The sequence below is a fragment of the Heptranchias perlo genome, chromosome 20, assembly GCF_035084215.1.
Source record: "Heptranchias perlo isolate sHepPer1 chromosome 20, sHepPer1.hap1, whole genome shotgun sequence".
Taxonomy (NCBI): domain Eukaryota; kingdom Metazoa; phylum Chordata; class Chondrichthyes; order Hexanchiformes; family Hexanchidae; genus Heptranchias; species Heptranchias perlo.
The window spans coordinates 52,923,354-52,948,305 of NC_090344.1; the positions used below are offsets into that span (position 1 = coordinate 52,923,354).

The following is a 24,952-nucleotide window of genomic DNA, read 5'->3' on the forward strand; positions in this document are numbered from 1 at the left end:
GTATGTTTTTTGTGTCTTCTACTGTGCAGACAGATACAAAATATTTGTTTAATATTTGCCATTTCCTTATTCCCCATTATAATTTCTGCTGTCTCAGCCTCTAAGGGACCCAGGTTTACTTTCGCTACTCTCTTATTTTTTTTTACACACGTGTAGAAGTTCTTACAATCTGCTTTTCTATTTCTTGCTAGTATACTCTCATGTTCTATTTTCAATTTTATGGTCATCCTTTGCTGGTTTCTGGAACTCTCCCAATCCTCAGGCTTACTACTTTTTTTGGCAACATTATAAGCCTCTTCTTTTAATGTAATACTATCCTTAACTTCTTTAGTTAGCCACGGATGAATCACTTTTCCCGTGGAGTTTTTATTCCTCAATAGAATGTATACTCGTTGAGAATTATGAAATATTTTTTTAAATGTTCGCCATTGCTTATCGACTTGCAATACTCAGAATTACACAGATTATGCACATGTAATGATTCCCACTGTGACACAACTTTAAAAGGTAACACCACTCAACATAAACATTCACCTAGATTCTTCTTATCTTGTCCTGATGTTCCTGGGTTACAGTTTACAATTTAAAATAAGCAGCTGATTCCCACTTGCTCCTTGTGAAATTCTTCCAGCTTTACATATTCGAAAAGCATTTTGAAATGTATTTCTCCTCCTTGTCATGTGGATGCAGGTATAGGTCCTCACTAAATCATGCGTAACATTAAAAGATTGATGTTAGAACACAGAAATACAGGAGGGGGGAAAACCTTTGATCAGAACTCAACCTTGGCAAGCAAAAAACGTTTCTTTCAAATATCAGTTTACAAGTTCAAGTAAGAAAAAAAAGAGGTAAATGACAAGACCTCTTTGTGAATTCAGTCTTGTTCACTTTTGAGAAAAATCAAAGTGGTGTTTTCAAGGAAAGGTTAACCTAATAACTGGTTGTATGAAATGTTGGGTTACTTATTAACGGTGAGCCCCACAGGCAGTTTTTTTGTTTGATTATAGATTAACAAGGGGAAGGTTTTTAAATAAATTGCGCTATGGGCTGGTTCACCTACTCTCCCCGCCTCCGAAGAGAACGCTACAAAAACACTAGGAACAGGAACAGGAGGAGACCATTCACCCCTTGAGCCTGTTCCGCCATTCAATGAAATCATGGCTGATCTTCACCCTAACTCCATTTACCTGCCTTGGCTCCATATCCCTTAATACCGTTGGCTAGCAAAAATCTATCGATCTCAGATTTCAAATTATTAATTGAGCTAGCATATACTGCTTTTTGTGGGAGAGAATTCCACACTTCTACCACCCTTTGCATAACTTCTCTTTTGAATGGCCTGGCTCTGATTTTAAGGTTATGTTCCCTTGTCCTAGACATCCCCACCAGTGGAAAAAGTTTCTCTCTATCTACCCTACCAGTTCTTTTCAAAATCCTACAGACCTCAATCAAATCATCCCTTAACCTTCTATATTCTAAGGAATACAAGCCTAGTTTATGTAATCTCTCCTCATAATCTAACCCTTGGAGCCCTGGTAACATTCTGGTGAACCTGCTCTGCACTCCTCCTAAGGCCAATATATCCTTTCTAAGGTGCGGTGCCCAGAACTGTACACAATACTCCAGGTGTGGTCTAACCAGGACTTTATATAAGAAGATAAGAAATAGGAGCAGGAGTAGGCCATTCGGCCCCTCGAGCCTGCTTCACCATTCAATCAGATCATGGCTGATCTTCGACCTCAATTCCACTTTCCCGCCCGATTCCCATATCCCAGACTCCCCTACGGTCCAAAAATCTATCCATCTCAGCCTTGAATATACTCAACCACTCAGCATCCACAGCCCTCTGGGATAGTGAATTCCAAAGATTCACAACCCTCTAAGTGAAGAAATTCCTCCTCATCTCAGTCTTAAATGGCCAACCCCTTATCCTGCAAGTATGCCCTCTAGTTCTAGACTCTCCAGCCAGGGGAAACACCTCTCAGAATCTTATACGTTTCAATGAGATCACCTCTCATTCTTCTAAACTCCAGAGTATAGGCCCATTCTATTTAACCTCTCCTCATTAGGTCAACCCTTTCATCCCAGGAATGAATCCAGTGAACCTTCGTTGGACTGCCTTTAAGGCACGTATATCCTTCCTTCGATAAGGAAACCAAAACTGTACACAGTACTCCAGGTGTGTTCTCACCAGAACCCTATATAATTGCAGTGAGACCTCCTTACTCTTATAATCCAATCCTCTTGCAATAAAGGCCAACATGCCTTCCTAATTGCCTGCTGTATCTGTATGCTAACTTTTTGTGTTTCTTGTATCAAGAAACCTAAGTCTCCCTGAACACCAACATTTACTAGTTTCTCACCATTTAAAAAATATTCTGTTTTTCTATTCTTCCTGCCAAAGTGAATAATCTCACATTTCCCCACATTATACTCCACCTGCCACCTTCTTGCCCACTCACTTAGCCTGTCTATATCCCTTTGCAGACTCTTTGTATCCTCCTCACAGTTTACTTTCCCAGCTAGCTTTGTATCGTCAGCAAACTTGGTTCCATTACACTCTGTCCCTTCATCCAAGTCATTAATATAGATTGTAAATAGCTGAGGCCCAAGCACCGATCCTTGTGGTACCCCACTAGTTACAGCCTGCCAACCTGAAAATGACCCATTTATCCCTATTCTCTGTCCATTAATCAATCCTCAATCCATGCTAATATATTACTCCCAACCTCATAAGCCCTTGTCTTGTGTAACAACCTTTCATCTGGCACCTTATTGAATGCCTCTTGAAAATCCAAATATACTACATCCACTGGTTCCCCTTTATCTACCCTCCTGGTTACATCATGAAAAAACTCTAATAAATTTGTCAAACACGATTTCCCTTTCATAAAACCGTGCTGATTCTGCCTAATCATATTATGATTTTCTAAGTGTCCTGTTACCATATCCTTAACAATGGATTCCAGCATTGTCCCGACGACTGATGTCATGCTGTAGCAAAACGTCCTCCCAATTATGTTCTAGCCCTCTAGATTTAAAGACTAACATTCCATTAGCGTTTTTGACTATTTTTTTGCACCTGACCACTACATTTTACTGATCTGTGTACAAGACCCCTAAATCGCTTTGGACCTCACCCACTCCTAGCTTTTCACCATTTAAAAAATACACGGATCGATCCTTTCTTGGTCCAAAATGGATGACCTCACACTTACCTGCGTTGAAAACCATTACCACAGGGTCCTTCACCCGTGGTGAGGCACATGAAGGATCAAGAACAAGTGTAGACTTCAGTGTAATAGTAGTAGGAATAGGTGGAATATATTTTAGTATTTCTTAGATTACAATGTGTGTTTGTTTATTAGGTGAGAGAAGGCGCCATATCTATGGAAGAAGAACCGAATAAAGATGTGAAGAAGCAGCGTGTGAAGGGAGTGCGGGCGGGGGACTGGGGACAATCAGCCATCTCTGGGCCCGTCCTCCCGCATCGCCATGGCGACCAGACCACGTGACCCGCACAGGCCAATCAGAGCGCGTCACGTGTCGGACCGCCATCTTGGTGAAGGAGCTGGAACCGCTTTCGCGCCCGGACGCTGATGCGCTTCAGGCGCTCACGGTCACACCTGAGCCGGTAAATCAATAGGAATCGTGGGCAACCCTTCCAGGGCTGTAAATGCTACATTCTCATGGTGATTTCCCGTTTCTTCAGTTACAAATTCATGATTAGCCAGCACTGCGCATTTGTCATATGTGACTGCGCAAAATAGGGCAGTTGCCCCGTTGCGGGGCAGTGTGGGTATAGAGATGCTCCATTAATCCTGACCCGACTGAACCTGTTTTTAATCACAATTTTTAAAGGGATTGTCTGGGAATGGAATAGGCTTTCATCAATTCCAATGTAAAAGATATATAATTAGAATTACACTCGGATGAAAAGTTAAACCAGCCCAGTCTAACTTCAGGGCTCAGTACAAGGTCCATTGCTTTTTGTGTTACATATTAATGATTTGGACTTCAATGTAGGGGGCTTGATTAAGAAGTTTGTAGATAATACAAAAATTGGCTGTGTGGCTGATAGGAGGAAAGCTGTAGACTGCAGGAAGATATCAATGGACTGGTCAGGTGGGCAGAGAAGTGGCAAATGGAATTCAATTCAGAGAAGTGTGAGGTGATGCATTTGTGGGGTGGAAACAAGGCAAGGGAGTACATGATAAATAGGAGGATACTGAAAGGTGTAGAGGAACAAAGGGACCTTGGAGTGCTTGTCCACAGATCCCTGAAGGTAGCAGGACAGGTAGATAAGGTGGTTAAAAAGGCATATAGGATACTTTCCTTTATTAGCCAATGCATAGAATTTAAGAACAGGGAGGTTATGCTAGAACTGTATAAAACACTGGTTAGGCCACAGCTTGAGTACTGCATACAGTTCTGGTCACCACATTACTGGAAAGACGTGAGTGTACAGAGGAGATTTACGAGGATGTTGCCATGACTGGAAAATTTTAGCTATGAGGAAAGGTTGGATAGGCTGGGGTTGTTTTCTTTGGAACAAAAAAGGCTGAGGGGTGATTTAATTGAGGTGTATAAAATTATGAGGGGCCTAGACAGAGTGGATAGGAAGGACCTATTTCCTTTAGCAGAAGGGTCAGTGACCAGGGGGCATAGATTTAAAGTAATTGGTGGGAGGATTAGAGGGGAGCTGAGGAGAAATTTTTTCACCCAGAGGATGGTGGGGGTCTGGAACTCACTGCCTGAAAGGGTTTAAAAACTACTTGGATGTGCACTTGAAGTGCCGTAACCTACAGGGCTACGGATCAAGTGCTGGAAAGTGGGATTAAGCTGGATGGCTCTTTTCCGGCTGGTGCGGATACGAAGGGCCAAATGGCCTCCTTTTGTGCCGTAACTTTCTGTGTTTCTATGATTCAGATGGATGTAAAACATCGCATGGCACTACTCAACTTGAAAAGCAAAATGATGCAGATGTTGGAAATCTGAAACAAAAACAGAAAAACAACAACAACTTGCATTTATATGGCGCCTTTATTGTAGGAAAACATCGTACACTCTGGTAGGAAGAATAGAAAAACAGAATATTTTTAAATGGTGAGAGACTATTAAATGTTGGTGTTTAGAGGGATTTGGGTGACCTTGTATACAAAACGCAGAAAGTTAATGTACAATTACAGCAAGCAATTAGGAAAGCAAATGGCATGTTGGCCTTTATTGCAAGGGGGTTGGAGTACAAGAGTAAGAAAGTCTTGCTGCAATTGTACAGGGCTTTGTTGAGACCACACCTGGAGTGCTGTGTACAGTTTTGGTTTCCTTACCGAAGGAAGGATATACTTGCCTTAGAGGCAGTGCAACGAAGGCTCACGAGATTGATTCCTGGGATGAGAGGGTTGTCCTATGAGGAGAGGTTGAGTAGAATGGGCCTATACTCCCTGGAGTTTAGAAGAATGAGAGGTGATCTCATTGAAACATATAAGATTCTGAGAGGACTTGTCGTGGTAGATGCTGAGAGGCTGTTTCCCCTGGCTGGAGAGTCTAGAACTGGGGGGCATAATCTCAGGATAAGGCATCTGCTATTTAGGACTGAGATGAGAAATTTCTTCATTCAGAGGGTTGTGAATCTTTGGAATTCTCTACCCAGAGGGCTGTGGATGCTGAGTCATTGAATATATTCAGGACTGAGATTGATAGATTTTTGGACACTAAGGGAATCAAGGGATATGGGGATTGGGCGGGAAAGTGGGGTTGAGGTTGAAGATCAGCCATGATCTTGTTGAATGGCGGAGCAGGCTCGAGGGGCCGTATGGCCTAATCCTGCTCCTATTTCTTATGTTCTTATGAATGATGTGACAGATCATCTCAGTGAAGTAATAGAAGTGACATATCATAGCTAAAGAAATGGGAAGGCTGAGGAAAATGGGACATGATAAATCTGGGGCTCGGGTATAAAAGTAAAACCGGTTTGAAATGAGATCATTGTTGAAGTCCATGTGGAGAAAGATGTAAGTTTGTGTTGCGCTTTGTTGAAACAATGTAAAAAACGAATGACAGAGGTCAGTATGGAAAGGTTGCTTTGATGTTGCAGCCTCTCATTAAAATAAATGGAGCTTCCCTTGCTTCTTCTTGCTAGTAATCCCATCACTGCAGCAGGACGGGTAGAAAACCAGACACCATGGCCGGGGGTGGGGGGAGAGATCGCGGGGGTCGAGATAGGGATCGCGGGGGTCGAGATAGGGATCGCGGGGGTCGAGATAGGGATCGCGGGGGTCGAGATAGGGATCGCGGGGGTCGTTCGATCGCAGGGAGTGAAAGATTGCAGCAGAAAGTTTGCTCGAGGGCCCGGGGAAGCCCTCCTCCTGGCCCACACGCAGAGCTGGAGAAACATACCCGCTGGATCCAGCAGTTTTCGCCTCTCTTCAGCTGCCGGGTTTCCTGAGCCCTGGGAAGTCTGGCCTGCAGCCATTAAATTCAAATGGCAGCCAAAATCTGAGGAACGCAGCTTCATTTAAATATTATAATCACTGACCTGCTTCTCCAGAGCGGGTTACTCGGACGCCCCAAACCACCACGGTTAAACCGGAAGTAGGCACGTTCACGGTGGATTTGGGACGGGTTTCACATTTTTCACAATTTAATCCCCCTCCCTGACCCTCTCCTGCCTGTCGTAGCGGTAGAGGGGAAGTGAGGGGGGGAGGTTAAACTCTTTTACGTGCAAGAGATAAGACTTGTGATTACCCTACAAAACTGAACCATAAGAACAATCCAGGAGAAAAGGCAGTCCATTCCACCCTTACCTGCTGCCAAGCTGCACTCAGCAAGGTACAAATTCTTTCTTGCCTGTGAAACACAGTGAATCATTTGTAATCTGATCCTTACACCCCAATCTCCACTGAAGTGAAATTGATCTGTAAAGTAGTTTGATCCGTGTAGACCAATGATCACAGTTAAAGTGAATTCCACTGTAATTATAAAAATAATAGAATAATTATAATAGTAATTTGAACAAGAAACCAATTAATAATTTGTCATTTATCACTGAATCTGACATGCTCACTGTTGAAATAAAAACAGAAAATACTGGAAACACACAGGTCAGTGTAAAGACCTTCTGTAAAGAGAAGAGTTCTGACACTGGATTGTTAATTGCCTTTTCTCATTGCAGATGCTGACTAACCTGCTGTGTGATACTTTCTGGAGTTGAGAAGAATGAGAGGTGGTCTCATTGAAACATATAAGATTATGAGGGGGCTTGACAGGGTCAATGCTGAGAGATTGCTTCCCCTGGCTGGAGAGTCTAGAACTAGAGGGCATACTTGCAGGATAAGGGGTTTAAGATTTAAGACTGAGATGAGGAGGAATTTCTTCACTTAGAGGGTTGTGAATCTTTGGAATTCTGTACCCCAGAGGGCTGTGGATGCTGAGTCATTGAATATATTCAAGGCCGAGATCGATAGGTTTTTGGACTCTCGAGGAATCAAGGGATATGGGGATCGGCGGGAAAGTGGAGTTGAGGTCGAAGATCAACCATGATCTGATTGAATGGCGTATGCCTGCACCTTTTTCTTATGTGTTCCCGGCATTTTCTGCTTTGATTTAAAATTTTCAGCGTTTATCATTTTTCTCCCTGTTATGATATTGGCGAGCGCGGTGTCAATGGCGGCGCTGCCTTCCCACAGTCCGCAGCGAGTCAGAAAGCCCCCTATCGATTGCGGGTCAGTCGGCGCAGGCGCAGGGCGTTCGGGCGCCATTCGGGGCCAGAGCAGCAAGTTTGCTGATCGGCCGGGAGTGAGCGGCGGGGCTGGACGCAGACGCTGCTTTGCAATCGCGGTAAGGGTGAGGGAGACGTGTGTGAGTGTAGCGCGGCCCCGGGAGCGGGAGCGCCGGCTGCAGCCTGGCTCTGAACAAACTTTGATCCGGGAGCAGAGCGGGGTCTGCGCCTTTGTCCAGACCTCCCTGAGCCGAGCAGGGTCCTAGTACCCTCCGCCTCCCGGTAAATGAGCATCGCACTGGCGCAGATCACCCTGTACCAGGGGGTGAGATGGTTTAATTTGAGCATTAAAGTTCCGCGCGGCGTAGGCTTGACACTTTCAGGAAAAAAGTACAAAAATAGGACTTGTTGGAAATATTTAATTGGCAACACTAAGACATCGTGAGCGACAACAGTTTGTTTTAAAGCAAGCAGACCGTTTCTTGTGGCATTTGCTCACTTTTACAGTAACAGGAGCTTTAGGTGAAGCATAATTCTGTCCTAAACTGGAGCTACGTTTAACTCGCCTGTCCCTTTAAACAGCCCACGGACAATTGTCGGTTCATTGCTCTTGGTGAAGGAAGTCTGCAGATTGGCAGATGCTAATAAACTTCAAGCTCCAAGGAGAAGAAACCAGCATGAAATGATTGGCTTTCTTTTACTTTCAAAAATACTTTTGACAGGTTGACCTGTGCCAGTTGCTGTGGAACCCCCTAGAATCAGAGCCATAGTTATGTAAATGGTGGAGGGCTGTGTGAGGAGACGGTAGGGTTTCTGTAGGGATGAAATGGGCAGAAATGGATTGAATTCCATTTCTTATCCATATTTCTTATCCATATTTGTCTTTAATGCTTCTTTAAGCATTAAAGACAAATGTATAAATGTATAAATGCGTAGGCTTCAAGGAGATCTTGAAACATTTGCCTGAGGAAGGAGAAAATCTCCGAAAGCTTGTGAATTTAAAATAAAATTGCTGGACTATAACTTGGTGTTGTAAAATTGTTTACAATCTTTAAGACTAAAGGGGGGTGAAGTTGCACAGTGCAGTATTAACGTGAACGTAATGCATTTGTATGAAGTTCCTTTGTACATTATTTTAACGTTTACCTCTTAATGCACACTATGATTCACCCCACATGCTGTTGAAATTATGCTGTGATATTTGAAATAGACATTTTTTTAACCTGTCCTCAGGATGTGGATGATGCTGGCCAGGCTGGCGTTTATTGTCCACCCCTAGTTGCCCTGAGGTGGTGGTGGGCCTTCTCTTTGAACCACTGCAGTCCTTGTGGTGTTCCCATACTGTTATTATGTTTGTGTGAAATGTTAAGGAAAGCTGGTTTGAGCCCCATTATGGACTTGAACAGTGAGACTAACAATTCAGTGCAGTAGTGAGGAAGCATTACATTGTTGGAGGTGCACTCCTTCAGGTGAGATATCAAACCCAGGCCCTGCCTACCTGTTGTCCATATCCATAACACTAAGCCACCTAACAGTTTGTCTTAGAATCACACAAACTTTATCACTGCAATTAATTGAAAGATGGGCCATGCTGTCATGTCCCTTGGATAAGCCTGAACAACAATTTGAATTTTTTTAAAAGAATGAGTAGAGCTTCAGTGATATTGCTGATTTGTGATACACTGTTTTTGGACAGCCACATTATATAACCTTCAAGCTGCCTTAACTCCACAATAAACCTCTCATTATAAAACATAATTCATAGAATCATAGAAAGTTATGTCACAGAAGGAGGCCATTCGGTCCATCGTGTTCGTGCCGGCCGAAGAAGAGCGATCAGCTTAATCCCACTTCCCAGCACTTGGTCCGTAGCCCTGTAGGTTACGGCACTTCAGGTGCACATCCAAGTACTTTTAAAATGAGTTGAGGGTTTCTGCCTCTACCACCCTTTCAGGCCGTGAGTTCCAGACCCCCACCACCCTCTGGGTGAAAACATTTCTCCTCAGCTCCCATATAATCCTTCCACCAATTACTTTAAATCTATGTCCCATGGTCACTGACCCCTCTGCTAAGGGAAATAGGTCCTTCCTATCCACTCTATCTAGTCCTGTCATGATTTTATACACCTCAATTAAATCTCCCCTCAGCCTCCTTTGTTCCAAAGAAAAAAACCCCAGCCTATGCAATCTTTTCTCTTAGCTAAAATTCTCCAGTCCTGGCAACATCCTCGTAAATCTCCGCTGTACCCTCTCTAGTGCAATCACGTCTTTCCTGTAATATGGTGACCAGAACTGTACGCAGTACTCAAATGTTTTATACAGTTCTAGGATAACCTCCCTGCTCTTATATTCTGTGCCTTGGCGAATAAAGGAAAGTATCCTATATGCCTTTTTAACCACCTTATCTACCTGACCTGCTACCTTCAGGGATCTGTGGACATGCACTCCAAGGTCCCTTTGTTCCTCTACACTTCTCAGTATCCTCCCATTTATTGTGTACTCCTTGAGCAATGCCATGGGAGATCTACCAGTATATATGTGAAAGACTGCAATGCCTCTGTCTCACCACAAAGTGAGGAAAGGATGCCCCAGAGCATGGTACATTGGCGAGACCATGCAGACACTGCGACAACGAATGAACGGACACCGCGCAACAATCGCCAAACAAGGAGGGTTCCCTCCCAGTCGGGGAACACTTCAGCAGTCAAGGACATTCAGCCACCGATCTTCGGGTAAGTGTTCTCCAAGGCGGCCTTCGAGACACACGACAACGTAAAATCGTCGAGCAGAAATTGATAGCCAAGTTCCGCACCCATGAGGACGGCCTCAACCGGGATCTTGGGTTCATGTCACGCTACACGTAACCCCACCAGCGAATAAAAGTTATCTATTTTTAATACAACGGGTCATTCTCTGTCTTTCTCTTCCTTTCGGATGTTTCTCCCTCTCTCTCTGTTTTGTGTTCTGGCCGTTTGTATATTCGGTGGTCCTGTAGGTAACACCTCTCTGTCTGAACACTTTGATTGCCTTGACAACGGGCAGTTGGAAAGATTATCTGTAATCACCAGGTATTGTTCTCTGAATATAAATGCGAAACGTTCAAGGATTCCCACATTCACCTGACGAAGGAGAAAGCCTCCGAAAGCTTGTGATTTTCAAATAAAATTGTTGGACTATAACCTGGTGTTGTAAGATTCTTTATATTTGTCACCACAAAGTCACAAAGATGCTTTCAAGGATGATGCTAATTAAACTTAGTGTCCTCTTTCAGTCGCTGCACTCTACAGGAATTCTTTGGAAGTGCTTGAGACATTTCTGTGACAAGATGGGACACTGAACAAAATCAAGTCATTAAAATCTTCCTTTATTTATTTTAGACCATTGACACTAAGTGTGGAACTTTGAAATGGAGCTCAACATGGAAGCATTGAAAAGAAGTGACACACCAGGAGCACCTGAAGCCACTGGATACATTCACGACCCACCTGCCTTTGCAGAGCGGAGCCGCTATCGCTGCTCTCTGTGTGGAAAAGGTTTCAATATCCCTTCCCGCCTGGAGGTCCATCTGCGTGTTCACAGTGGGGAGAGACCCTTTGAATGTTTCGCTTGCAAAAAAGGATTCCGCACATCCGACCACCTGACCCAGCATGAGCGAATTCACAGCGGAGAGAAACCATTTGAATGTAGTGAGTGCGAAAAGCGGTTTTACACATCGGGACAGCTGACTGTGCATCGACGGTCTCACACTGGTGAGAAACCGTACGAATGCAGTCTGTGTAAGAAGCGCTTTTGTACATCTGGACAACTAACTGTGCACCAGCGGTTTCACACTGGAGATAAGCGGTTTGAATGTACCGTGTGCAAGAAACGGTTTTACACGTTGAGTCACATGACAATGCACGAACGATGTCACACTGGGGAGAAACCGTTTGAATGCACTGTGTGTAATAAATGGTTTTACACATCGGGCCAGCTAATCAAACACCACCGCTCACACACTGGGGAAAAACCGTTTGCATGTGCTGAGTGCAAGAAACGGTTCTGCACATCCAACGGGCTAATGAAACACCAGCATTTGCACAGTGGTGTGAAACCGTTCCAGTGTTCCATGTGTGGGAAAGGATTTGTTCAGTTCACTCACCTTTCTAAACATCAGCACACTCACCTGAAAGAGAAGGCATTCTGATCAGGTTTTCCCAGCCCGCTACAGCCTAGCAATACTGCGGCATCACTGTCTCCAGAAAAACATAGACAGAATATTGTACAGCTTTTTTTCTGTTGAATTAGGGAAAGTGGGGAGAGGTTTGCGTACTTTACGCAGACAGAGGATTATATAAAAATCCTGCATCTAGTACGTGTTTTGGATGTCACACTTCGCCTTAATTGGCTCAAATTTCATATTCATAAAACCGAAACAAATCATAACTGAGGAAATTGGGAATTTCCCAGTCATCAAGTAACAAGTGGGAATGAAAACTGTAAGGCACAAATTTCAAAAACTAACAATCAAAAATGTACTGATGAGTAAGGAGTAGATGGGGAGCACATACTTGTTGGTTTATCACTAAGCTGAGGACTTAGTACTGGAAATAAGGTTAATAACATATTACTATCAAAATTACTAAGGACATAAAGAAATGTGATTCCCTTACAGTTGCGTTTTGTACGTTTGAAATGTTTGCAACAACTTTTTCCATCTGAGGTGTGTGCCTCTGTGAGAAGCGAGGTTTGAATTGATGGTGCATCCAGAGACATCACTCTGTCAGCTGAATGAAGGAAGTGAGCAAGATAGCAGACTACAACTCTCAGAATAGGCCGGTCTTACTGCAAACAGGCTTCAGGCTGCCTCCCTTCTGCATCCAGTGACGAGCTGGACTGTGTCACACGGCAGGATCATTTTATGATTGACCGTAAGACCTGCCATTCACACTGTGTGCCAGGATTTGCTGTTTGTAACCTCCCTGCCCCCACCAGTCCAGTGATGGGAAAGTATTGACGGCGAAAGTCAGGTAGCCATTATTAAGACTGTGAATGTATGATTTTGTTTTTGTGTAAAAATATCAAAACATCATTAAGCATGAACTGAATGCATTGTATCTCTAGTAACTTTGACAAGAAAAACAATGTAAATAAACATATACCAAGGACTTCATTCATGCAATTTGTTTATCACAGTCATGGCCCAGAGATGCACTCCACCCACGGCCAGCCACTCCACCCACTGCCTGTCATAGAATCATAGAAATTTACGGCACAGAAGGAGGCCATTCAGCCCATCATGTCTGTGCTGGCTGAAAAAGAGTTATCCAGCCTAATCCCACTTTCCAGCTCTTGGTCCGTAGCCCTGTAGGTTACGGCATTTTAAGTGCACATCCAAGTACTTTTTAAATGAGTTGAGGGTTTCTGCCTCTCCCACCCTTTCAGGCAGTGAGTTCCAGACCCCCACCACCCTCTGGGTGAAAAAATTTCTCCTCAACTCCTCTAATCCTTCTACTAATCACTTTAAATCTATGCCCCCTGGTCACTGACCCCTCTGCTAAGGGAAATAGGTCCTCCCTATTCACTCTATCTAGTCCCATCATTATTTTATACACCTCAATTAAATCTCCCCTCAGCCTCCTTTGTTCCAAAGAAAACAACTCCAGCCGATCCAATCTTTTCTTATAGCTAAAATTCTCCAGCCCTGGCAACATCCTCGTAAATCTCTGTACCCTCTCTAGTGCAATCACATCTTTCCAGTAATGTGGTGACCAGAACTGGACGCAGTACTCAAGTTGTGGCCTAACTAGTGTTTTATACAGTTCCAGCATAACCTCCCTGCTCTTATATTCAATGTCTCGGCTAATAAAGGAAAGTATTCCCTATGCCTTCTTAACCACCTTATCTACCTGTCCTGCTACCTTCAGGGATCTGTGGACATGCACTCCAAGGGCCCTCTGTTCCTCTACACCTCTCAGTATCCTCCCATTTATTGTGTACTCCCTTGCCTTGTTTGCTCTCCCCAAATGCATTACCTCACACTTCTCTGGATTGAACTCTATTTGCCACTTTTCTGCCCACCTGACCAGTCCATTGATATCTTCCTGCAGTCTACAGCTTTCCTCCTCACTATCAACCACATGGCCAACTTTTGTATCATCTGCAAACTTCTTAATCATGCCCCCTACATTTAAGTTTAAATCATTGATATATACCACGGAAAGCAGTGACTCCTCCCTCTGCCAGTCACTCCACCCACTGGCAGTCACTCCACAATGTGAAAATAACCAGATAATCTTTTTTTAAGTGATGTTGATTAAGCGATTTAGTTTTGTGTAAAAGGAGCACAGTTTCAAGCAATTAACGTTGTATTTCTTTATCTGGCATTAGTTTGGTACAATAATGCCAGAAATGATGGTTATTTCAGGCTGCAGACTGCACCAATAACACAGAAAACAGCAGTAGAGTCTGCAGCTAATTTAACTGACTGGATTATTTAAATAAAAATTAATGAAAATAATGTTGTATCTGTGTAACGATGTGCGGTTCGAGGTTTGACCTGGTCAGTATTTGTCCACTCACTCCTCACTCACTCCCTCCTCACTCACTCCCTCCTCCCTCACTCACTCCTCCCTCACTCCCTCCTCCCTCACTCACTCCTCCCTCACTCACTCCTCACTCACTCACTCCTCCCTCACTCACTCCCTCCTCACTCACTCACTCCTCACTCACTCCCTCCCTCCTCACTCACTCCTCACTCACTTACTCACTCACTCACTCCTCACTCCTCCCTCACTTACTCACTCCCTCCTCACTCACTCACTCCTCCCTCCTCACTCCTCCCTCCCTCCTCCCTCACTCACTCACTCCTCACTCACTCCCTCCCTCCTCCCTCACTCACTCCTCCCTCACTTACTCACTCCTCCCTCCTCACTCACTCCCTCCCTCCTCACTCACTCCTCCCTCACTTACTCACTCCTCACTCCCTCCTCACTCACTCACTCCCTCCCTCCTCACTCCCTCCTCCCTCCTCACTCACTCCTCCCTCACTCACTCCTCCCTCACTTACTCACTCCTCCCTCACTTACTCACTCCTCACTCCCTCACTCACTCCTCACTCCCTCACTCCCTCCCTCCTCACTCACTCACTCCTCCCTCACTTACTCACTCCTCACTCCCTCCTCCCTCACTCATTCCTCCCTCACTCACTCACTCTCTGCGGGTTTAAGACTGAGTGCGCGCGGCCGCTCCCGGCGGGGAGCAGCGAGCAGGGAGCGCGGGCGCATGCGCACACCGCCTCTTGTCGGCCGCCATTACCGCTCGGAGTGGCGGGCCTCGGGCCTCGGGCTCAGTGGTTCAATTCCGCCCGCATCTGAAGCTCTTCGGTACCGTTTAGTTTTTGCATTAAACCGGAGTAGGCAGGAGAGCCTGGGCGGCTGTACCAGGCCGGCTTCGGGCCTATCCGGGTCCAGACCCCGCTCTCCAGTCCGTGTGCGGCCCTGAGCGAGTGTTGAGGGAGGAGCGGGCCTGTTCTTATATCATTACACATAATATATAATTACACATAATATATAATATATAATTACACATAATATATAATATATAATTACACATAATATATAATTACACATAATATATAATATATAATTACACATAATATATAATTACATATAATATATAATTACACATTATATATAATTACACATAATATAATTACACATAATATATAATATATAATAACACATTATATATAATTACACATAATATATAATTACACATTATATATAATTACACATAATATAATTACACATAATATATAATATATAATTACACATTATATATAATTACACATAATATATAATTACACATTATATATAATTACACATAATATAATTACACATAATATATAATATATAATTACACATAATATAATTACACATAATATATAATATATAATTACACATTATATATAATTACACATAATATATAATATATAATTACACATTATATATAATTACACATAATATATAATTACACATTATATATAATTACACATAATATATAATATATAATTACACATTATATATAATTACACATAATATATAATATATAATTACACATTATATATAATTACACATAATATATAATTACACATTATATATAATTACACATAATATATAATATATAATAACACATTATATATAATTACACATAATATATAATATATAATAACACATTATATATAATTACACATAATATATAATTACACATTATATATAATTACACATAATATAATTACATATAATATATAATAACACATTATATATAATTACACATAATATATAATTACACATTATATATAATTACACATAATATAATTACACATAATATATAATATATAATTACACATTATATATAATTACACATAATATATAATTACACATTATATATAATTACACATAATATAATTACACATAATATATAATATATAATTACACATAATATAATTACACATAATATATAATATATAATTACACATTATATATAATTACACATAATATATAATATATAATTACACATTATATATAATTACACATAATATATAATTACACATTATATATAATTACACATAATATATAATATATAATAACACATTATATATAATTACACATAATATATAATTACACATTATATATAATTACACATAATATAATTACACATAATATATAATATATAATAACACATTATATATAATTACACATAATATATAATTACACATTATATATAATTACACATAATATAATTACACATAATATATAATATATAATTACACATTATATATAATTACACATAATATATAATTACACATTATATATAATTACACATAATATAATTACACATAATATATAATATATAATTACACATAATATAATTACACATAATATATAATATATAATTACACATTATATATAATTACACATAATATATAATATATAATGACACATTATATATAATTACACATAATATATAATTACACATTATATATAATTACACATAATATATAATATATAATTACACATTATATATAATTACACATAATATATAATATATAATTACACATTATATATAATTACACATAATATATAATTACACATTATATATAATTACACATAATATATAATATATAATAACACATTATATATAATTACACATAATATATAATTACACATTATATATAATTACACATAATATAATTACACATAATATATAATATATAATTACACATAATATAATTACACATAATATATAATATATAATTACACATTATATATAATTACACATAATATATAATATATAATTACACATTATATATAATTACACATAATATATAATTACACATTATATATAATTACACATAATATATAATATATAATTACACATTATATATAATTACACATAATATATAATATATAATAACACATTATATATAATTACACATAATATATAATTACACATTATATATAATTACACATAATATAATTACACATAATATATAATATATAATTACATATTATATATAATTACACATAATATATAATATATAATTACACATTATATATAATTACACATAATATATAATATATAATTACACATTATATATAATTACACATAATATAATTACACATTATATATAATTACACATAATATATAATAACACATTATATATAATTACACATAATATAATTACACATAATATATAATATATAATTACATATTATATATAATTACACATAATATATAATTACACATTATATATAATAACACATTACATATAATTACACATTATATATAATTACACATTATATATAATTACACATTATATATAATTACACATAATATATAATATATAATTACACATTATATATAATTACACATAATATATAATAACACATTATATATAATTACACATAATATAATTACACATAATATAATATATAATTACACATTATATATAATTACACATAATATAATAACACATTATATATAATTACACATAATATATAATTACACATAATATATAATATATAATAACACATAATATATAATTACACATAATATAATTACACATTATATATAATAACACATTATATATAATTACACATAATATATAATTACACATTATATATAATTACACATAATATAATTACACATTATATATAATTACACATTATATATAATTACACATAATATATAATTACACATAATATATAATAACACATTATATATAATTACACATAATATATAATTACACATAATATATAATATATAATAACACATTATATATAATTACACATAATATATAATTACACATTATATATAATTACACATAATATATAATTACACATAATATATAATATATAATAACACATTATATATAATTACACATAATATATAATTACACATAATATATAATATATAATAACACATTATATATAATTACACATAATATATAATTACACATTATATATAATTACACATAATATAATTACACATTATATATAATTACACATAATATATAATATATAATAACACATTATATATAATTACACATTATATATAATTACACATAATATATAATATATAATAACACATTATATATAATTACACATAATATATAATTACACATTATATATAATTACACATAATATAATTACACATTATATATAATTACACATAATATATAATATATAATAACACATTATATATAATTACACATAATATATAATTACACATAATATATAATTACACATTATATATAATTACACATAATATAATTACACATTATATATAATTACACATAATATATAATATATAATAACACATTATATATAATTACACATAATATATAATTACACATTATATATAATTACACATAATATATAATTACACATTATATATAATTACACATAATATAATTACACATTATATATAATTACACATAATATATAATATATAATAACACATTATATATAATTACACATAATATATAATTACACATTATATATAATATATAATTACACATAATATAATTACACATTATATATAATTACACATAATATATAATTACATATAATATAATTACACATAATATATAATATATAATAACACATTATATATAATTACACATAATATATAATATATAATTACACATTATATATAATTACACATAATATATAATATATAATTACACATTATATATAATATATAATTACACATAATATAATTACACATTATATATAATTACACATAATATATAATATATAATTACACATTATATATAATATATAATTACACATTATATATAATTACACATAATATATAATATATAATTACACATTATATATAATTACACATAATATAATTACACATAATATATAATTACACATTATATATAATTACACATAATATATAATTACACATAATATATAATATATAATTACACATTATATATAATATATAATTACACATAATATAATTACACATTATATATAATTACACATAATATATAATATATAATTACACATAATATATAATTACACATTATATATAATTACACATAATATAATTGTATATAATATATAATTACACATTATATATAATTACATATAATATATAATTACACATTATATATAATTACATATAATATATAATTACACATTATATATAATTACATATAATATATAATTACACATTATATATAATTACACATAATATATAATATATAATTACACATTATATATAATATATAATTACACATAATATAATTACACATTATATATAATATATAATTACACATTATATATAATTACACATAATATATAATATATAATTACACATTATATATAATTACACATAATATAATTACACATAATATATAATATATAATTACACATTATATATAATTACACATAATATATAATTACACATAATATATAATATATAATTACACATTATATATAATATATAATTACACATAATATAATTACACATTATATATAATTACACATAATATATAATATATAATTACACATAATATATAATATATAATTACACATTATATATAATTACACATAATATAATATATAATTACACATTATATAATTACACATAATATATAATTACACATAATATATAATTACACGTTATATATAATTACACATAATATAATATATAATTACACATTATATAATTACACATAATATATAATTACACATAATATATAATTACACGTTATATATAATTACATACATTATATAATTACACATAATATAATTACACATTATATAATTACACATTATATATAATTACACATAATATAATTACATACATTATATAATTACACATAATATATAATTACACGTTATATATAATTACACATAATATATAATTACACATTATATATAATTACACATAATATAATTACATACATTATATAATTACACATAATATATAATTACACATAATATAATTACATACATTATATAATTACACATAATATATAATTACACATAATATAATTACACATAATATATAATCACATTATATAATTACACATAATATATAATTACACATAATATATAATTACACATAATATAATTACACATAATATATAATCACATTATATAATTACACATAATATATAATTACACATAATATATAATTACACATAATATATAATTACACATAATATAATTACACATAATATATAATCACATTATATAATTACACATAATATATAATTACACATAATATATAATTACACATAATATAATTACATACATTATATAATTACACATTATATATAATTACACATTATATAATTACACATAATATATAATCACATTATATAATTACACATTATATATAATTACACATAATATAATTACACATAATATATAATTACACATAATATAATTACATACATTATATAATTACACATTATATATAATTACACACATTATATAATTACACATATCTCGATCTCAGGGGTGAGTGTTATCCTGATATTATGAAAAATGTCCATAATGCAGTCAATTAGCTTCTGTGACTTTGTTAACTACAAATTCTTTTGGTATATTTACTGTACTTACATTATTTTATGATTTTTATCAAAGAGTTTATCGACTTCCGACGCAGATTTCACCATGGAAGTGATCGAAGAAAGTGAAATTCTGAGGATAGGACCTTCTGGAGTGCCGGAGGTGTCAGGAGGCGACCCTCGACCCTTGGCTCTTGTTGAGGGGTGCCAGTGCTCTGTGTGTGGAAAGAGTTTCAGTCGCCCGGGACTTTTAAAAAGGCATCTGCGTATTCACACTGGAGAGAGACCACTTGAATGGACTTTGTGTGCAAAAGGGTTTTACACACCCCATCAGCTGACTAAACATCAGCAGCTTCACACCGAGGAGAAAGCGGATGGATGTGCTGTTTGTGAAAGGCAATTTTGCACATCTGGCAAACTAAGAGTGCATCAGCAGATCCATGGTGGAGGGAAGCGGTTTGAATGCAGTTTGTGTAAAAAAGGATTTGGTAGGCCAAGTCACCTCTTGGAACATCAGCGCACTCACACTGGGGAGAAACCGTTTGAATGCACTGTGTGTAAAAAGGGATTTTGCTCATCAGGTAACTTAACACGACATCTGCGTTTTCACAGTGGAGAGAAACCGTTTGAATGTACTTGGTGCATAAAACGATTTTACACATCTGGCGACCTGAAAAGACATCAGCAATTCCACACCGGAGAGAGACCGTTTGAATGCTCCTTGTGTAAGAAGCAGTTTTACAGATCCACTGACTTGGCAAAGCATCAGCGAACTCACACTGGAGAGAAACCATTTGAATGCACAATGTGTGGAAAAAGATTTTACACTTCCAGTGAGCTGACAATACACCAGCGATTCCACACTGGAGAGCGACCCTATGAATGTACTGTGTGTACAAAACGATTCTACACATCCAGTGAACTTGGAACACACCAGCGTATTCACACTGGAGAGAAACCCCACGAGTGCACAGTTTGTCTGAAACGATTCTACACATCTAGTGACCTTGTAAAACATCAGCGTATTCACACGGGAAAGAAAGTGCATGAATGTACTATCTGTACAAAACGGTTTTACACATCCAGTGAACTGAAAACACACCAGCGTCTTCACACTGGAGAGAGACCATATGAGTGTAGTGTGTGCAAAAAACGTTTTTACACATCCAGTAATCTCAATAAACACCAGCAAGTTCACAGTGGAGAAAAAACTTTGGAAGAGAAGATTTAGTTCCTGGAATGAGCTGGTAAAACATCAGGTACACACTCCGGAGAGAGACAGTTTGAGTGCATTGTGTGTAAACAGCGGTTTTCTGTACTCCAGGACTTCCCAAGCCATGAGGAAACTGACACAGGAGGGGAATCACTTCAGTGTGTTGTGTGTAAAAACAATTTAGTCGATGTTGGCACCTGTTCTAACAGCAGTGAAATTACATTGGAAACACAACACCTGAATGTTGTGTGTGTAAAAAGTGAATTTACTGATCCAAGAAACTGATAGACTCATGCTGGAGAGAGACGGTTTGAAATACCTGAATTAAGTAGCTTAAAGCCCATACCACATGTGCTGACGAGTAAGAGCAAGCCGTTTTCTGATTTCTTTGTGAGGGACAGATTGAGAAACGTTAGGAACCCAAAAGCACATTGACACAGTCTAGAAATAGCCACTGGGAATTTTATAAGAATCATGCAATTCTGGAGAAACAGTGTTCACTATCAAGGAGGGCTTCAAAATATTTGCACACAGCATAAAGTGGGGTGAGGGGTGAAATGACACAGCACGTTATAAGCTGTTAAGGAACACACTGCAATGGTATGAAATTTCTGTGCTATTTTAATGCGGGTGTTAACCTATTTCAAGTAGATGTGCTGAGGTTTGTTACTAATCTTGCAATTTTTCAATGGGTTAGAATCTTGAGTGAAATAGTAGCCTGCTGATTTTGAACGTACTGTGGAATTTCAATCCCATCACGTTGCAGTGTAAGTTACATTTTGATGTGAGCTAAGGTTAATGTTGAGGATATTTCAAGTTAAGCCATGACTGCAGGACAGGGGAATGGGGTACAGACTGGGGAAAGGAGAGTCCAGGACTGATGGCAGGAAGCTCCCGTTCACACAGAGTGATCAACACCTGGAGTGGGGCAAAAACACCAAACTCATTCAAGAGGTGTTGTGATGGGGGAGAGGGAAGGATCGTGGGTTTCTAGGAAGGGTGAGCTGGGTGGGCTGAAAGGCCTCCCTTATCTGATCATATAATAAATTGAAGTTTGTGAAAAGAAGTGGAATTTTGAATAGAGTCAGAAACGAAATTCTGATCTAAAACACCACGGATGGCTTTGCACTGAAGAAAACATAACACACCATAATTTAAAATAGAGAAATAAAGGGAGTGCTTAAAAAATCCTTTTTTTGGATTGTACTTAATGATTTATTCTCTTTTGTAAGATGTTATTGTGATCTTGTGGAATAAAATCTGGATGGTATAACTAGCAAGGTGACGTGGGACTGTGTGATTGACACATACACAATAAGCAGCAGAAAACAGACAATATAGCAGGATCAGTGTTTGCAATAAACTACAGGCCATCCGTGACATCAGCAGCTTTCTGCAATTTTCTGTGATGTTTTACTGAAGTTAATAATTCAAAAGGTAGCTCCCAAAACCTGAGTGCAGCACTGTCACTGGGGACGATAACTCCCAGAGGGCGCCAGTGTCACTGGGGACAATAACTCCCAGAGGGCGCCAGTATCACTGGGGACGATAACTCCCAGAGGGCGCCAGTGTCACTGGGGACGATAACTCCCAGAGGGCGCCAGTGTCACTGGGGACGATAACTTCCAGAGCGCAGCTTCCATTGCCACCTGTCCAGTCCAATGGACATGCTCTGGGGATAGGACTTAGTTCCATGAAAGTGTAATTCTCTGTAATTGGCCAGTCTGATTCTTGATCACTCAAACTTTTATTTTTGAGTTCCTGCTATATTTGGGAGCTGGAAGAATAAAACACTAAGATTTTCTTATGATTGATAGCTATACTGGTCATTCACATTGATTGTCAAGAGTTCCTGTTTGTCCTATCTGATGATGGAATAGGACTGGCAGCATGAAAACCTAGCAAAGCCATTCATAGGAAGAACTAACACTTTGAAAAGAGATACCGTTTTTTAGGTTTAACAACAGCAAAATGAACTTTGGAACTCAAGCTGAGGTAATAGGAACAAGAAGGATTTATTATACTGACAGGAACATGCATTCACATATCACCTTCCGTGTTTCAAAAGCCTCCCTAAGCTCTTCACACACACACACACACATACACACATACATATTAAATTGTGCAGTATGTAAGTGAACACGGCAGGACTCTACATACAACAGTGAGAGATGTTAATCTGTTTTTGGGTGATGGTTGAGGGAGGAATGCTGGTTAGAATATCAGAGAGCTCTCGTCACCTTTTGAGTCGTGCTATGGGATGTTTAAAGTCCCCTTTGACCAACAGGTCTCAGTTTAATGTTTCTCTGCAACAATACCTAGTGTTACTAAAGAAAACTTAATAGGAACATAGGAACAGGAGTAGGCCATTCAGCCCCTCGTGCCTGCTCCGCCATTTAATAAGATCATGGCTGATCTGTGATCTAACTCCATATACCCGCCTTTGGCCCATATCCCTTAATACCTTTGGTTGCCAAAAAGCTATCTATCTCAGATTTAAATTTAGCAATTGAGCTGGTATCAATTGCCGTTTGCGGAAGAGAGTTCCAAACTTCTACCACCCTTTGTATGTAGAAATGTTTTCTAATCTCACTCCTGAAAGGTCTGGCTCTAATTTTTAGACTGTGCCCCCTACTCCTAGAATCCCCAACCAGTGGAAATAGTTTCTCTCTATCCACCCTATCTATTCCCCTTAATATCTTATAAACTTCAATCAGATCACCCCTTAACCTTCGAAACTTTAGAGAATACAACCCCAATTTGTGTAATCTCTCCTCGTAACTTAACCCTTGAAGTAAGGGGAACAGATAGGGTGGATAGAGAGAAACTATTTCCACTGGTTGAGGATTCTAGGAGCAGGGGGCACAGTCTAAAAATTAGAGCCAGACCTTTCAGGAGTGAGATTAGAAAACATTTCTACACACAAAGGGTGGTAGAAGTTT

The 24,952-nt window shown here is 36.9% G+C and overlaps 2 protein-coding genes across 2 annotated transcripts in view; one reads left to right on the forward strand and one right to left on the reverse strand.

Moving 5' to 3' along the window:
* Positions 1–3,464, reverse strand: part of dmtn (dematin actin binding protein) — an 89,466-nt gene extending 86,002 nt beyond the window's left edge. The window contains exons 1-2 of the mRNA XM_068001402.1: positions 3,219–3,464; positions 535–703 (exon numbers count right to left, since the gene is read on the reverse strand). The gene's annotated coding sequence lies outside the window, so the exon portion shown is untranslated. The remainder of the gene's footprint in view (positions 1–534; positions 704–3,218) is intronic.
* Positions 3,465–7,235: 3,771 nt separating this feature from the next.
* On the forward strand, positions 7,236–23,276 carry LOC137336049 (zinc finger protein 420-like). Its single transcript, XM_068001551.1, has 3 exons — positions 7,236–7,839; positions 11,097–11,899; positions 20,874–23,276. The coding sequence occupies exons 2-3, from the start codon at positions 11,126–11,128 to the stop codon at positions 22,026–22,028; spliced, it is 1,929 nt and encodes a 642-aa protein (XP_067857652.1). The 5' UTR covers positions 7,236–7,839; positions 11,097–11,125; the 3' UTR covers positions 22,029–23,276.
* Positions 23,277–24,952: the final 1,676 nt, after the last annotated feature.

Coding starts and splice junctions, on each gene's coding strand:
- LOC137336049 (XM_068001551.1), top strand. CDS start 11,126: ATGGAGCTCAACATGGAAGCATTGAAAAGAAGTGACACACCAGGAGCA. Junction 11,900..20,873: donor CTCACCTGAAAGAGAAGGCA/TTCTGATCAGGT, acceptor TTTTTATCAAAG/AGTTTATCGACTTCCGACGC.